This window comes from Lithobates pipiens, unplaced genomic scaffold (assembly GCF_037356315.1).
Source record: "Lithobates pipiens isolate NorthernLeopardFrog02 unplaced genomic scaffold, aLitPip1_a1.2 Scaffold_30, whole genome shotgun sequence".
NCBI lineage: Eukaryota > Metazoa > Chordata > Amphibia > Anura > Ranidae > Lithobates > Lithobates pipiens.
The window spans coordinates 39427015-39441444 of NW_027507791.1; the positions used below are offsets into that span (position 1 = coordinate 39427015).

Below are 14430 nucleotides of genomic sequence, written 5' to 3' on the forward strand. Positions count from 1 at the left end.
CCCTGTGCTACGCTGACTTCCTCCTGGGGCTGCTTACGGTGCAGGTGTCAGTGCGGTATATCACGCTGCTGATATCAGTGCTCTCTATCACGGTGCTGCTGTCAATGCTGTATATCACGGTGCTGGTGTTAGTACTTTATGTCACGCTGCTGATGTCAGTGCTCTCTATCACGGTGCTGTTGTCAGATGACTCTATCACGGTGCATGTGTCATTGCTGTATGTCACGCTGCTGATGTCAGTGCTCTCTGAACGGTGCTGCTGTCAGTGCTGTATATCACGGTGCTGGTGTGAGTGCTTTATGTCACGCTGCTGATGTCAGTGCTCTCTATCATGGTGCTGCTGTCAGTGCTGTATATCATGGTGCTGGTGTGAGTGCTTTATGTCATGCTGCTGATGTCAGTGCTCTCTATCACGGTGCTGCTGTGAGTGCTTTATGTCACGCTGCCGATGTCAGTGCTCTCTATCACGGTGCTGTTGTCAGATGACTCTATCATGGTGCAGGTGCCATTGCTGTATGTCACGCTGCTGGTGATCATCTCCTGCACCCTCTTCTTTGCCTACCCTGGTCCCTGACCTTCCCTCTCCTCCATTGCCTTCATGCGCTCCACAGTCCTGAATTGTCACAACAATTTCCCATATAAAAAAAGAATGCTTGTAGTTGTCGATCCCAGATTCACCTCATACATGTGTTATGTCATTGGCCATGTGGTGGGACTATGTTTGCACAGCTATTAATTATTTTGTGGCTGCAAATTTGACCTGTAGGTTTGGGAAGTTCGCCTCCCATTGAAGTCAATGGGGCCCGCCACGAACGTTCCGGTTCGCGAACTATCTGCCGCGTTCACGGTCCGCGAAACGTCCCATTGGAAGTTAGTCCATCACTAGTGGTGACTGCTTCCCCTTTACCTCTGGTCTTGATCATGACTTGTCCCCGGTGACAGGAGTGGTCTTCTCTTATGGCAACTGTTTCTCCTTCACCGCTGGCAAAGGTTTGGTTCCCCATCTGTCGTAACCTCTGCAACTTGGTTGGGCTTCCTGCCTGAAGCCCCAACTCGCGATATTTCTCTCAAACCTGGATAGGCCTCAGACAGCCTAGCAGTCAGGTGCTCCCGGGATAGGCCTCAGGCTTCTGGCCTAGCAACCCAGAGCCTTGTGACAGACATCAACCCAGACAGCCGTCCAGGTGGCACTGAACCTTGATCCCCGACTCCCCCTGAATAAATAGGGGCCAAAGAAACCCCTGCCAATTGGCTGAGACAACAGATCCACTCCTAGTTTGAATTCACTATACCCTTGTCATTCTAATGCCACAAGCACCAATGCCACCTAGTGATACAAGAGTGAGGTGCATCAAATTCAGAGTTAGAGAAAAGTCAGTGGATCCTTCTAACAATTAACCAGGCTAGTTACTACTTAGAAAACTAAATTTGTTAGCAACCCTGCCTACAACCAGGGAGCTACAAATACAATTGGCTGCTGCCTACATGCCTATTATATATCTGGCTATTGCGCCCAAAAAAGTATGAATGTCTAAAAGTAATCTACAATTGGGCATAATTAATACTGACTTCATATCATATCCTCACCATATATCTGTATATAGATCTCATCACTAATCGTCCTCACAGAGCCAGATCTTTTCCTCACTTCACAGGTATAATTCCCAGAATCCTCCAGCTGAGATGATGGCACTCTGTATGTATCAGATACATCGTATCCCCGCACAGTCCGTCCATCTCTGTAGAAGGCAAAGTGCAGCTCTGTGCCGCCTCTGAGTGGATCCCGTCTGGTGTCACATCTCACCGTCATCTCATCTCCTTCTATTACCCTGGACGGGGTCACTTCTATTTTCAGAGGAGAGAAGAGCTCTGGAAGAGGAAAGGATGACAATGATTGGTCAGTATGAGTTATATTTTCTCATCATGTGACTGTCAGGGAATAAAGAAATGAAAAGTGTATATAAGGCTAAAGTATCATTGGAACAAAACCATTCTTTTATGTTTACATCCTCACCATATATCTGTATATAGAGCTCATCACTTCTCTTCCTCACAGTGCCGGACGCCGTCCTCACTTCACAGATATATTTCCCAGAATCCTCCAGCTGAGATGACGGCACTCTGTATGTATCAGATACATCGTATCCCCGCACAGTCCGTCCATCTCTGTAGAAGGCAAAGTGCAGCTCTGTGCCGCCTCTGAGTGGATCCCGTCTGGTGTCACATCTCACCGTCATCTCATCTCCTTCTATTACCCTGGACGGGGTCACTTCTATTTTCAGAGGAGAGAAGAGCTCTGGAAGAGGAAAGGATGACAATGATTGGTCAGTATGAGTTATATTTTCTCATCATGTGACTGTCAGGGAATAAAGAAATGAAAAGTGTATATAAGGCTAAAGTATCATTGGAACAAAACCATTCTTTTATGTTTACATCCTCACCATATATCTGTATATAGAGCTCATCACTTCTCTTCCTCACAGTGCCGGACGCCGTCCTCACTTCACAGATATATTTCCCAGAATCCTCCAGCTGAGATGACGGCACTCTGTATGTATCAGATACATCGTATCCCCGCACAGTCCGTCCATCTCTGTAGAAGGCAAAGTGCAGCTCTGTGCCGCCTCTGAGTGGATCCCGTCTGGTGTCACATCTCACCGTCATCTCATCTCCTTCTATTACCCTGGACGGGGTCACTTCTATTTTCAGAGGAGAGAAGAGCTCTGGAAGAGGAAAGGATGACAATGATTGGTCAGTATGAGTTATATTTTCTCATCATGTGACTGTCAGGGAATAAAGAAATGAAAAGTGTATATAAGGCTAAAGTATCATTGGAACAAAACCATTCTTTTATGTTTACATCCTCACCATATATCTGTATATAGAGCTCATCACTTCTCTTCCTCACAGTGCCGGACGCCGTCCTCACTTCACAGATATATTTCCCAGAATCCTCCAGCTGAGATGACGGCACTCTGTATGTATCAGATACATCGTATCCCCGCACAGTCCGTCCATCTCTGTAGAAGGCAAAGTGCAGCTCTGTGCTGCCTCTGAGCGGATCCAGTCTGGTGTCACATCTCACCGTCATCTCATCTCCTCCTATTACCCTGGACGGGGTCACTTTTATTTTTGGAGGGGAGAAGAGCTCTGGAAGAGGAAATTGTTAGAAATGATAAATTATGGGAATACATTATTTATTCTCTAAATGTTGATAATCACACAATGCTGTGCAGTTGACCTGTTGTATCCACCACAATAATACACGTCATTAGAGAACCCAGTAAGGACAGCTTTGTCACAAGTCATTTCTTCTATCTGTATGTATATCTGGATGGTGAGTGGTAAACCCGAGACACGGGAGGAAGCCAACACAATCATACAAACTTCAATCGGTCAATCTACTGAATGATAACTGGGCTCAGAGCTCTGGTGCTGCAAGGGAGTCCCCCTGTATAAAGTATGAAAGTGGTTGTAAACCCTTCCATATAACCAGTGACTGGTCTCAGGTGATACACAGAGATGAAACAAATCCTCCTACATAAGTTGTAAATGTTTAATGCAAACTTCTGTTCTCTACAGCTGTTCAAAGTCCAGAATTTATAAAGCTTGTAGAGCTATAAAAAAAGGGGGGTGGAGCTGAAGATACATCAGTGAGGAGAGCTCTGAGAGCTGGTGGGGTCAGTGCTGGATAGAGAGAGGTGACAGGTAAGTGTTTGGGGGAGGCACAGAAGGGAACGTTCTGTTACCTGAATGCCGAGAATGGAAATCTTTAGTCTTTACGACCAATTTTCTTCTTTTTATTTCTGCAACAGAATCACTTCACAGATCATATAATTTCTGGGAGTTCACCTTCCTCTGGATCTACTAATATTTCTAAGAATACAGTTTATATACGACATTCATTTACCTTTCACAGAGATAAAGGATTCATCTGAGATCTCCATCACATTTGTAATATCATAACGTTGTATTTGTTTAGTACATTTGTACCGTCCAGACTGACTCCTCGTTATATTAGGAATATGGAATGTGGAGTCGGATTCTGATGATTTTATCTCCTGATCATCCTTGTAGAATTTTGTGTTTATTGCAATAAATCCTCTTATATGATGACATCTCAGAGTCAGGGGGTCTCCTTCATAGATGGCAGATGGAGGTCTCTGCAGGATGACGTGATCTGAAATGTAATAAAATGATACTTTAGGTTGTTCTATTCACACCCAACAATCTGTAATGATGGAGATGAGATGGACGACTCACTATGTGTAACATCTAGGAAGACGGGATCACTGATATCACCACCGATGGTCTGGCACTGGTAATCTCCTCTGTCCCGTCCTACTGAAGATCTAATGATATGAAGTCTCTGTTGATCTCCAGGTATTGGTCTCTTATCTCTGTACCAGTGATAGGTCCGGGGCTCCTCTGGTACAGTAGACGGCACATCACATGTTAGAGTCACATCGTCATAGTGTATTATATTCCCCCAGTTGGGTGTGAAGGTCACCACAGGTTTGATGGCGCCTCCTATAGGAGAAAAGAGATCACACAGAACACATAGAGAGCACAGTGTGCAGCAAAACACAGAGAGGTGAACACATCTTGTATGAGAAAAATACATTCTCTATAGAAATGGGAATGTTTGTAGTCCTGGTCACAGAGATTTCCCCACACATTGGAAAATCTTTATTTTAAACAATGAAAACGTCTCCCCTTAAAGTGATATTAAAGGCAGATATTTTTTAAATAACAAACACGTTATATTTATTTGCTCTGAGTAATAGTTTTGCAGAACCCAGATCCTCCTCTTCTCGGGTCCCTCCCAGGCACCCCTGGCCCCTCCCTCCTGCCAAGTGCCCCATAGCAAGAAGCTTCCTATGGGGGCATCCAAGCAGGCCCATTCTCAAGCCGCTGTTATGTGTCCATTCACACACGTAGCACAGCTCTACCCCACCCCCACTCTCTCCTCATTGGCTCATTGGCTATGACTGACAGTAACAGGAGCCAATGGCTCAGCCAATGAGGAGGAAGAGACCTGGGAGAGCAGCTGCTCTCATGTACATCGCTGGATCGGGATAGAGTATTGTAGGTCTGATGGGGGAGAGGAGGGGGGGCTGCTTCATGCTGAAAGTTTTTAAAGTTCATGCATAGAAGGCATTAAGGTACAAAACCTCGAGGATTAACTTTCCCTGCCTGAGCCATTTAAAAAAAAAAAAAGCTGACACCTAAACATTTTATTACCTTAATGCAAGGAATGCTTTAAGGTAAAAAAATGTTTAGACTTTAGAACCACTCTAACCACTTGCTTACTGGGCTTAAGTAACAGTATACACAGTATACACTTAACCCCCCCCCCCCCCCCCTCCTGCCCAGACCAATTTTCAGCGCTGATGCACTTTGAATGACAATTGTGCGGCCATACAACACTGTACCCACATGAAATTTTTATCATTTTTTTTCCCACAAATAGAGCTTTCTTTTGGTGGTATTTAATTACAGCTGGGAGTTTTATTTTTTGCTAAACAAACAAAAAAAGATGCAAAATAAAAAAATAAAAATAAATCATGTTTGATAGTTTGTTATAAAATTTTGCAAACAGGTCATTTTTCTCCTTCATTGAAATGCGCTGATGAGGTGGCACTGGTGGGCACTGATAGGCGGTCCTGTTGGGCACTGATAGGCTGCACTGGTGGGCACTGATAGGCTCAGTTAAGGCGGCACTAATAGGCACAGATAAGGCGGCAATGATGGGTAAAGATGGGCACAGATAAGATGGCACTGATGGGTGGTACTGATGGGTGGTACTGATGGGTGGCACGGATGGGTGGCACAGATGGGTGGCACTAAGGGGCACTGATAGGTACCACTGAAAGATGGGACTGATGGGCACTGATAGGTAGCACTGTTAGGTGGCTCTGATAGGTGGCACTGCTGGGCACTGATGGGCGGCACTGATGGGCACTGGTAGATGGCACTGATGGGCACAGATATGTGGCACTGGGGTGCAGCACTGTTGTTGAGGCAGATTGTGGGCACTGATAGGTGGCACTGTGGGCACTGATAGGTGGCACTGTGGGCACTGATGGATGGTACTGTGGGCACTGATGGGTGGCACTGATGGGGGGCACTTTTTTATTAAATAGGTGGCACTGTCAGGGGGCAGGTGGGCACTGATACGCTGGCCGTGATCACGACCGCCGGTGATCGGCTTTTTTTTTTCTCCTCGCGCTGTCAGCACGAGGAGGAAAAATAGCCGATTACCGGCTCTGTTGTCTCACATGATCAGCTGTCATTGGCTGACAGCTGATCACGTGGTAAGGGGTCGGTATCGACCCCTTGCTCCGATCCTTGATCAGGCGAGTCTCATAGACTCGCTGATCACAGAGCGCGCCGCGTGCCCCTCAGGGGGTGCACAGGCCGCTCGTGCACGGGATGACGTCAATAGACGTAGTCCCGGCAAAGCAGGTCCACGCTGTAGCTGTCATTCGGCTATAGCGCGGATCTCTAGAGGTTAAAAAAAAAGGTTACCTTAACCTTTCATATGCCTGATCTGTGTCTGCTGTACCATGTACTTGTATGAGGAAGTCTCCTGCTCCCTTTGTATTGCTTTGTTTATGTTAAATCCCTGGTGATCCTACCAGTCCCTCTGCTTTCCTATAACAAACTGAACACACTAAACAGGAGAGCAAAGCATGGTCAGTTTCCTAGCTGTGCTGGGAACCAATGGCAGTTGGCAGTATATTTTTTTGGGGGGGCACAAACCATGCACTCATATCTAACCCCCCCAGTCGGTCAGTCATCAGCCCCACAGTTACCCAAACTAGGTCGCGGGCAGCGCCTTCTCTGGGTGACATGCAGTGACTTCCACTGCATCTCCTCCTCTTAATAGGCGGCCATTAAGATCACTTCTCCTCTCGGCCAGTTGGGTGACAGGACTCAGGGCCCGTAACCTGATTAGCCAGGAGGTGAATCAGGAAGTCAATAATGAATATTAATTTGCAAATGTCACACAACTGGGTGGGCTCAGCGCACAGTGCTCTGCACACCAAGCCCATCCTTTTTTGAAGCCTATTAGAGCCTCAGGCTCTAAACATGTAATTCCAAAAAAAAAAAACCCTGAATGGAATACATGCATCCGGTGCCCTGCATGTAGATTAGGGGCTGGGCCCATGGATTAGAGGGGCAGCGCCCTGTACCCTGTATGGATGGGCCACCACTGCTGGAAACTCAGCCTGCTCTGGGTTAGAAGGTGACGTCACATTCAGTTGAGCACATGACGAATCTCTGGAGAGGACGGCGGGGTGGTTTCTCTACACACATAGAGGATGATTGGGCCGGTGGAGCTGACTGTGGCTGCATACAGGCCGATCGAGCTGATGCTGGTCTGGGCACTTTAGAAATTCTATCAAATTGGAACTTTAAAACATTTTGCTGAATTTAAGTTCAACCCAAATTAAAATCTCAGCACTGTGGACCTTCCCAACAGGCATTTCTGTGATATATTCAAACAAAAGTTTAATTTCAATTGTGTGCAAGTTTTGGCTACCCCGCGCTGATTTTGAAAAGACTTCTAGAAAATGGTAATCAATGACCCAAAGCCCTTCACATAGATCACTCAGAAAACTTTAGGCTCACATGGATTTTTTTTATATTATTAGTGATATTTATGGTATCGGTTTTAGTTCTGTACTCACCAGATTTTCCCATGTTTAAAGCTGAAAATAAAAAATACACGATTTAGAAAATTTATGTACAGTACATGTCATTATGTGTTTTTAGTCATTTTGTTCTCTTCCAATTTCAGTGAAAATGTATACAATTCTAACAAGAATATTGTTATGATCCAGATTTTCTCAAGTCAAAAGAACATTGGAACTGTCACTCTTTCTTCACAAATACAATTTAAAAAACGAAAGCATGGTTTGGTGAGGTTGGATTAAGCAATCAGACCTTATGTAGCCACTCCACAATAGTGTAGGCATCAACTGCCCTCATATTCACCCCATAAGCCCCCTTATAACAGTGATCGGGCATATTACCCTTCAGATCCTTCCATTCTTCCATCGTAACCTTCTTACCAAGACTCGTCTTTTATGCCTTATGCATCCACCATCCAACCCACCACCATCACTTATATGAAGCTCTTTTTTTATCATCAACTTCCTCTTCACCCTTGTTTGGTTCAAATCAAACTTTGAGTTATGTATTCACCTTGTCCCCAAACCAGGCACCCTCATTCAGCTCCCCTATGGAGGGATCAGACCCCCACCCCTCAAAAGCTGTATAAATTAAGCTGAGTGGTGGAGATACAAGGCTGGGATCTACTAGGAAAACATGACGTGAGACAAGGGATACTCAGCAGAAGAATGAGGAAATATACCCCCGTATTGGGAGCCTTTCAGATAAGACCACGAACAGAGCTTACAATCAATACTTATAAAGCAGCACTAGTCAACAGATGCAAATATAATAAGTGTATCTTATGTAGAGACTCCAACAGGCTCAAAGAACTGAGATGATTTGTGTATTCCAACATAATCTCAAAGAAAAGACACTCAACCAATACTCAGATAATGTAAAGAATAAAAAACATTCTACTTACACAGGAACACGATGGCGAGGAAGACAGACATGGTAGCTGGGACTTGGAAGTTGTGACTGTCTTTCTGAGAATCAGAAGTTTTGACCATCTTCTCACTTCCTGAGTGTTATTTATAGACATTTTACCAGAGTTAAAAACCAATGTCGTGAGAACGAAGTATATGGAAAAAGTCTAGCCAATCAGATGTCATTTCTGGCTTATATGATATGATAGTCTAAACAAAACTCATAATACATTTTAAGGAGGACAATGCTGGCCTTGTACCCGGTAAAGTTGGGCTGAACACCCCCTTGTTCAGTTCACACCAAAATTCCCGAACAGAAAAAAGTTCTGACCCGAACAGCAAACCCTATTAAAGTCTATGAGACCCGAAATTGAAAAATCAAAAGTCCCCATTTTCAAAGCGTATATGCATGTAATTGGCCATAAAAAGGGGTATGGAGGCCTGGGTACTGCCCTGGGGGACATGTATCAATGCAAATTTTAATGAGGAGAAATTATTTTAATGATGCTTAACCAGTTCCCGACCAGCACACGCCGATGTACGTCGGCAGAATGGCACGGGCAGGCATATTGGCGTACAGGTCCAATTTTTAATGCCGCCCTGCCATCGCAAGCGAGCCGCAGGCGGCATGCTTGCGTGCTGGTCAGGACCCCCGCGAGTCCGGTTGCGGGTCCCGCGGACTCAAATGCTGCGGGCATACCCGTGATCGTCTCACGGGGCGGCTGAACGAAGAGATGCCGTTGTAAACAGCATCTCCCAGTTCTGCCTAGCAACAAGTGATGCTGATCTCTGCTCCATGTGATTGGAGCAGAGATCAGTGTTCACTAAATGAAAGCCCAGCCCCCAACAGTTAGTAACACAGCCTTAGGAACACTTAACCCCTACACTGTCACTCACTGGTTAACCCCTTCACTGCCAGTGTCATTTACACAGGAATCACTGCATTTGTATAGCAGTGATTGCTGTATAAATGACAATGGTCCCAAAAATGTGTCAAAAATGTCCGATGTGTCCGCTATAATGTTGCAGTCACAATAAAAATCTCTGATTGCTGCCATTACTAGTAAAAAAAAATATTAATAAAAATGCCATAAAACTATCTCCTATTTTGTAAACGCTATAACTTTTGCGCAAACCAATCAATAATCGCTTATTGCATTTTTTTTTACCAAAAATATGTAGAAGAATACGTATCTGCCTAAACTGAGAGAAGAATTTTTTTTTATATATTTTTGGGGTATTTATTATAACAAAAAGTAAAAAATAATGTGTTTTTTTTTTTCAAAATTGTCACTCTATTTTTGTTTATAGCGCAAAAAATAAAAACCGCAGGGGTGATCAAATACCACCAAAAGAAAGCTCTATTTGTGGGAAAAAAAGGACGTCAATTTTGTTTGGGAACCACGTCGCACGACCGCACAATTGTCAGTTAAGTCGACGCAGTGCCGAATCGCAAAAAGTGATCTGGTCTTTGGCCAGCAAAATGGTTCGGGGCTGAAAGTGGTTAAAGTGCAACAATAAAACAAAAAAATCCTTTAAATATAGAGCCTTCGGGGGTCCCCTTAGTCTGCCTGTAAAGTGGCGCATCTGTACCGTGTATAGAAATGAAATTTCTAAAGAAAAAAAAAATCTCATGAAATTACATTTAAATTGGCAGCAATACAATACCATTGCAGGCAATACAAAAAAAAATTTTAATGTAAAAAAAATGTCAATTCCGCCGCCTGCCCCCACCGCCGGACCCAAAAAATAAATTAAAAAACGCTCCGCTGTCAACTAAGCCAAACCGCCTGACTACATTTACTAACTTCATATTTATGCAATCAAATTTTTTAACACCCCAGCTGGTAGGGATGGGTTGAGTTACTTTTGAAAACATTGTTTTCAGCAAAGTTACACATTTTCCTAAAATTTTCTAAGCAAAGACTGTCAATTATGTTCATTTTGCTTAAGTGAAAGCTGAATTTTACTGAAAATGTATTTAGAGGGTATTTTTGGGGAGGGTGATGTTTAGTTTAGTTTTTTAATTTTTGGTGCATTTGATCACATTTTGTCGGTCTAAATTGTTTTATTTTCTTAAAATATAGAGGTAAATAAGGGGCCAATTTTCGATGCAGGAATAAGTTCAGCAATTGCTGTCATTGACAGTTAGAGGGTTAAGGCTCACTTTGGATATTTTTCATTATAGAATTGCGCTAAACCAAAAAAAGAGAGCAAGAAAATTGTAATAAAAAAATGAAAGAAAGGAAGTCCAAATGTGATAAAATAGTTCTTCAGAAATAAATACACCGTCCGCCACAAGAAAGGGTAACCTTAGAGAATGCCTTCACCTTACACAATGTTTGCTTACCAGCTTGTGTTGACCTCCGATTACAGAAGGCCAATATCGCTTGTGGCTCAAAACCCAGCCAGGGCCTCTATCCATCCAAAGGGACTTAGGTTGAAGTAAGGAAATCCACCACTTAGGGGGACTCAATCGTGGCGGATTTCCTTACTTCACCTTAAGTCCCTTCGGATGGATAGAGGCTTTTTGATACAAGTCATTTTGACTGGAACCACATCTGGATGTGTCTGATAAGGGAGGAGTCACTCAACAATTTTAGCTTCAGCTATTAAGAGCTGAAAACAGCAATCTTGTTAGCAGTTGCCTTCCAGGGGCCACAGGAAGTATTACAAGCCATTGTATGTTACCTTAGACTCAGCATCAGTGTGGGTTGATGGCACCTTCAGGCCAGAGGTCAAGTTGAACTCTAGAAACCCACACAACTGTAGAAGGATCGTGTCTTCTCCTCAGCCTGTGTCGTGGTCTATTCATACCCCATCCCGCCAAGCATGCGCGCAGGAGTGAACACATAATTAAGTCGCACCCGCGTATGAAAACGGTGTTCAAACCACACATGTGAGGTATCACCACGATTGTTAGAGCGAGAGCAATAATTCTAGCACTAGACCTCCTCTGTAACTCCAAACTGGTAACCTGTAACGTCGCTCGTGGAGATTTTTAATGGTTAAAGTTTGTCGCCATTCCACGAGCGGCCATAATTTTGAAGCTTGACATGTTGGGTATTGATTTACTCGGCGTAACATTATCTTTCACAATATTAAAAAAAATTGGGCTAACTTTACTGTCGAGAAATGAAAATTAGCATACAATTTTATCTGCTGGCTAAAAATAAGAATACAAGATATTTATATATAAAAATTCATTTTTACCTGCCCATTATTTAAAAAAAAAGACAATATATACAAAACCCCCTTCATACTTTACTAGTTACTAGTTTTCAGAACTTTGAATAAACAACATAATCAGTTAAGTGTGACATTTGTGTTTTGCATCTTAGTTTTTTTTTTTTTTTTCAAAGAAAACCACTTTATTTCCTTCCTGACAAACTCTTCTCAAGGTGTGAGCTTGGTGACCATTTCCGTTTTGTCCACAGCTCACTATATTCAGCGTATAAACTCAATAGTTTAATCTTTATATTTTTCAAGGTTTTGGGGAATGTAAAGAAAAAAGGGGGGGAGAATTTCTTCGTGGGATTTTAGGCAGCGGCAGTTGTGTTTAAATCTATTCAAAAAGTTTTGAAAAGGGGGCAATTTCATTTGATAGCAAAAAGTATCTAATAAAAACAAATAAATTGTAAATTGAATATAGGCAAAGTCAGTTAAGCCATGCATTCCACCAATGAATTATTTAGAGTAGCAGGGCAACCCTATAAATATGGGCTATTGGCTATAGACCGTTGACAGTTGCCAGAAGAAATTGAAGACGACAGCTTCCCACCCCCCACTTCCCTGTCGCAGCTTTTTTACGTGGTAAAGCTTTATCTTAATGGGGTAAATTTGTTTTGCTTATTCAGAAGGCCTGAGCTGTAGTGGCTAAGTTGTTATACTTCTAACTGATGTTATATATATAATTTTAATATGGATTCAGTAAAAGTTTATAGATTATAACTTTTTTAATTTTATAAAGCAATAAAATAGCCACGGCCTAAAATATTTATCCAATAAAATATTATTACAAATTATAAATTGCTTGTCTGAATTGAATTTTTAATATATATATATATATATATATATATATATATATATATATATATATATATATATTACAAAAATATTTCTTAATTCTCCCAAAAAATTTGACAAAAAATGTAAAGAAATCAAAAAACTCTCCATGCCTCTTACTAAATACCTTGGACTATCTACTTTTCAAATAAAGGGTCATTTGGGGATATTTGCACAGTCCTGGCATTTTTGGGCCTCAAGAAATAAGATCAGTAGTACATCAGGAGTAGAAATGCCTGCTGTCTTCTATCCCATATTAATTTGTTGAAAATGGATGAATTTCCTTTAAATTCAACCAAGACATTTTCCATGTTTTATTGAGGTCCTCAGATTCCTAGAAGTTCTTCTTCTTCTCTACCACTTGTTGTGGAAGTAGGTGAAACATACGGCAGCCGATAATACAAATCCAGAGATCACCAGGCCTATAATATTCTGCACCGTGTAATCTGAAGAGAGAACCAGTGATGGAAGTTATACGATTTTTAGAACATAGTGTGTGATTTTGCACTGTTCCAAATGTATATAATGTTTATATGAAGGGTCTGTATCAGCTTCCATCTTGTTGGACAGAAGCAATGATGTTGTTTTATGTTCTAATGGTCCTCCCGTAGGAGGAGAGAGGTGACATAGAAAGTAACAAAACTGAACTGGGAGATAAGCGCATCACCTGCTGAAGAGGAGCGTAAGTTGGTGAATGAATAAGGGAAGTAAAAAAAGACTAAGGGAAAGAGAATAGGGGAAGAGAGGAAAGGAATAAGGGAAAGGAATAAAGAGTAATAGAAAGAGAATAAGGGAAGGGAGTAAAGATTAAGTTAAATATAATAAGGGAAGTAAATAAAGACTAAAGGAAAGAGAATAAGGGAAGGGAGTAAAGACTATGGGAAAGAGTATAAGGGAAGCAAGAAAGAATATATGAAAAGGAATAAGGAAAGGAAATAAAGACTACGAGATAATTTTCAAACAGGTAAACAACATGATAGCTCCATACGCAACAATGACGATGGTAGATCAGAACAATCCCCCCCTACACCGGAGAGATCTCGCGATGGACTATACATCCTTTCTCCCTTCTTTCAAAATTTATCTTAACCCTCATCTGTTCCCTCCCTTTTTCTTTTTTTTAACAACAGTCATCAACCTACAGCTTCACCCCCCTCCTCTACAGATTTATTACCAGTTTGGAGAGCTACATTGGCCATTGTATAGAACATCCTGCTTGTACTTTTCATTCCCCCGACCAACCCTCCTAACCCAATTATACACACTCTGGGCTTACTTCATAACACCTTCCCCATTTCTCACCCCCTCTCTCCCTGTTTTTCTTTATTCCATCAAATACCCTCTTTCATACCTATTGGTTTGGGATTGACCCAGATATTTGATGTTCATTATCAGTCGCTTGATACAAAAAGCCTTCCTTGACTTTGGGCACTGATAGCCCCGAGGCAGGCAAACTGTTGTACCCGTTACATCCTCCAACAAATTGTTAGTAGACTTGTGCACAGTGGAAAATATCATTTAGTTTCAGTTCTTTGTCATTCGAAAAATACATAATTTTGTTCTGTTATATTCCTATATGCACTATACCCTTAGTAAATGGGGTTTTGGCCCTCATTTTTTACAATGGATTTCAGCACTGTACCATAAACCCAAAGCTTACATTAAACACGAAGGCTACAAATTTTAGACATTCAACATACAGAGAGAGAGAGAGAGAGAGAGAGAGAGAGAGAGAGAGAAATGATGCTTATTTGCA

The 14430-nt window shown here is 42.3% G+C and overlaps 1 protein-coding gene across 1 annotated transcript; it reads right to left on the minus strand.

The window, feature by feature from the left end:
* Positions 1 to 1570: 1570 nt before the first annotated feature.
* LOC143942180 (Fc receptor-like B) lies at positions 1571 to 8693 on the minus strand. The gene is made up of 11 exons (XM_077463437.1): positions 8606 to 8693; positions 7698 to 7718; positions 4264 to 4530; positions 3911 to 4180; positions 2869 to 3150; positions 2659 to 2723; positions 2442 to 2532; positions 2232 to 2296; positions 2015 to 2105; positions 1805 to 1869; positions 1571 to 1678 (listed from the first exon to the last, which is right to left on the minus strand). The coding sequence occupies exons 1-11, from the start codon at positions 8691 to 8693 to the stop codon at positions 1571 to 1573; spliced, it is 1413 nt and encodes a 470-aa protein (XP_077319563.1).
* Positions 8694 to 14430: the final 5737 nt, after the last annotated feature.

Bases quoted from the DNA above. Each gene is read 5' to 3' on its own strand.
- LOC143942180 (XM_077463437.1), bottom strand. From the start codon at position 8,693: ATGGTCAAAACTTCTGATTCTCAGAAAGACAGTCACAACTTCCAAGTC. The intron at 2,533-2,658 runs GTGAGATGTGAC...CCGTCATCTCAG, and splicing joins TAGAAGGAGATGAGATGACG to CTGGAGGATTCTGGGAAATA. The intron at 1,679-1,804 runs GTGAGATGTGAC...CCATCATCTCAG, and splicing joins TAGAAGGAGATGAGATGACG to CTGGAGGATTCTGGGAATTA.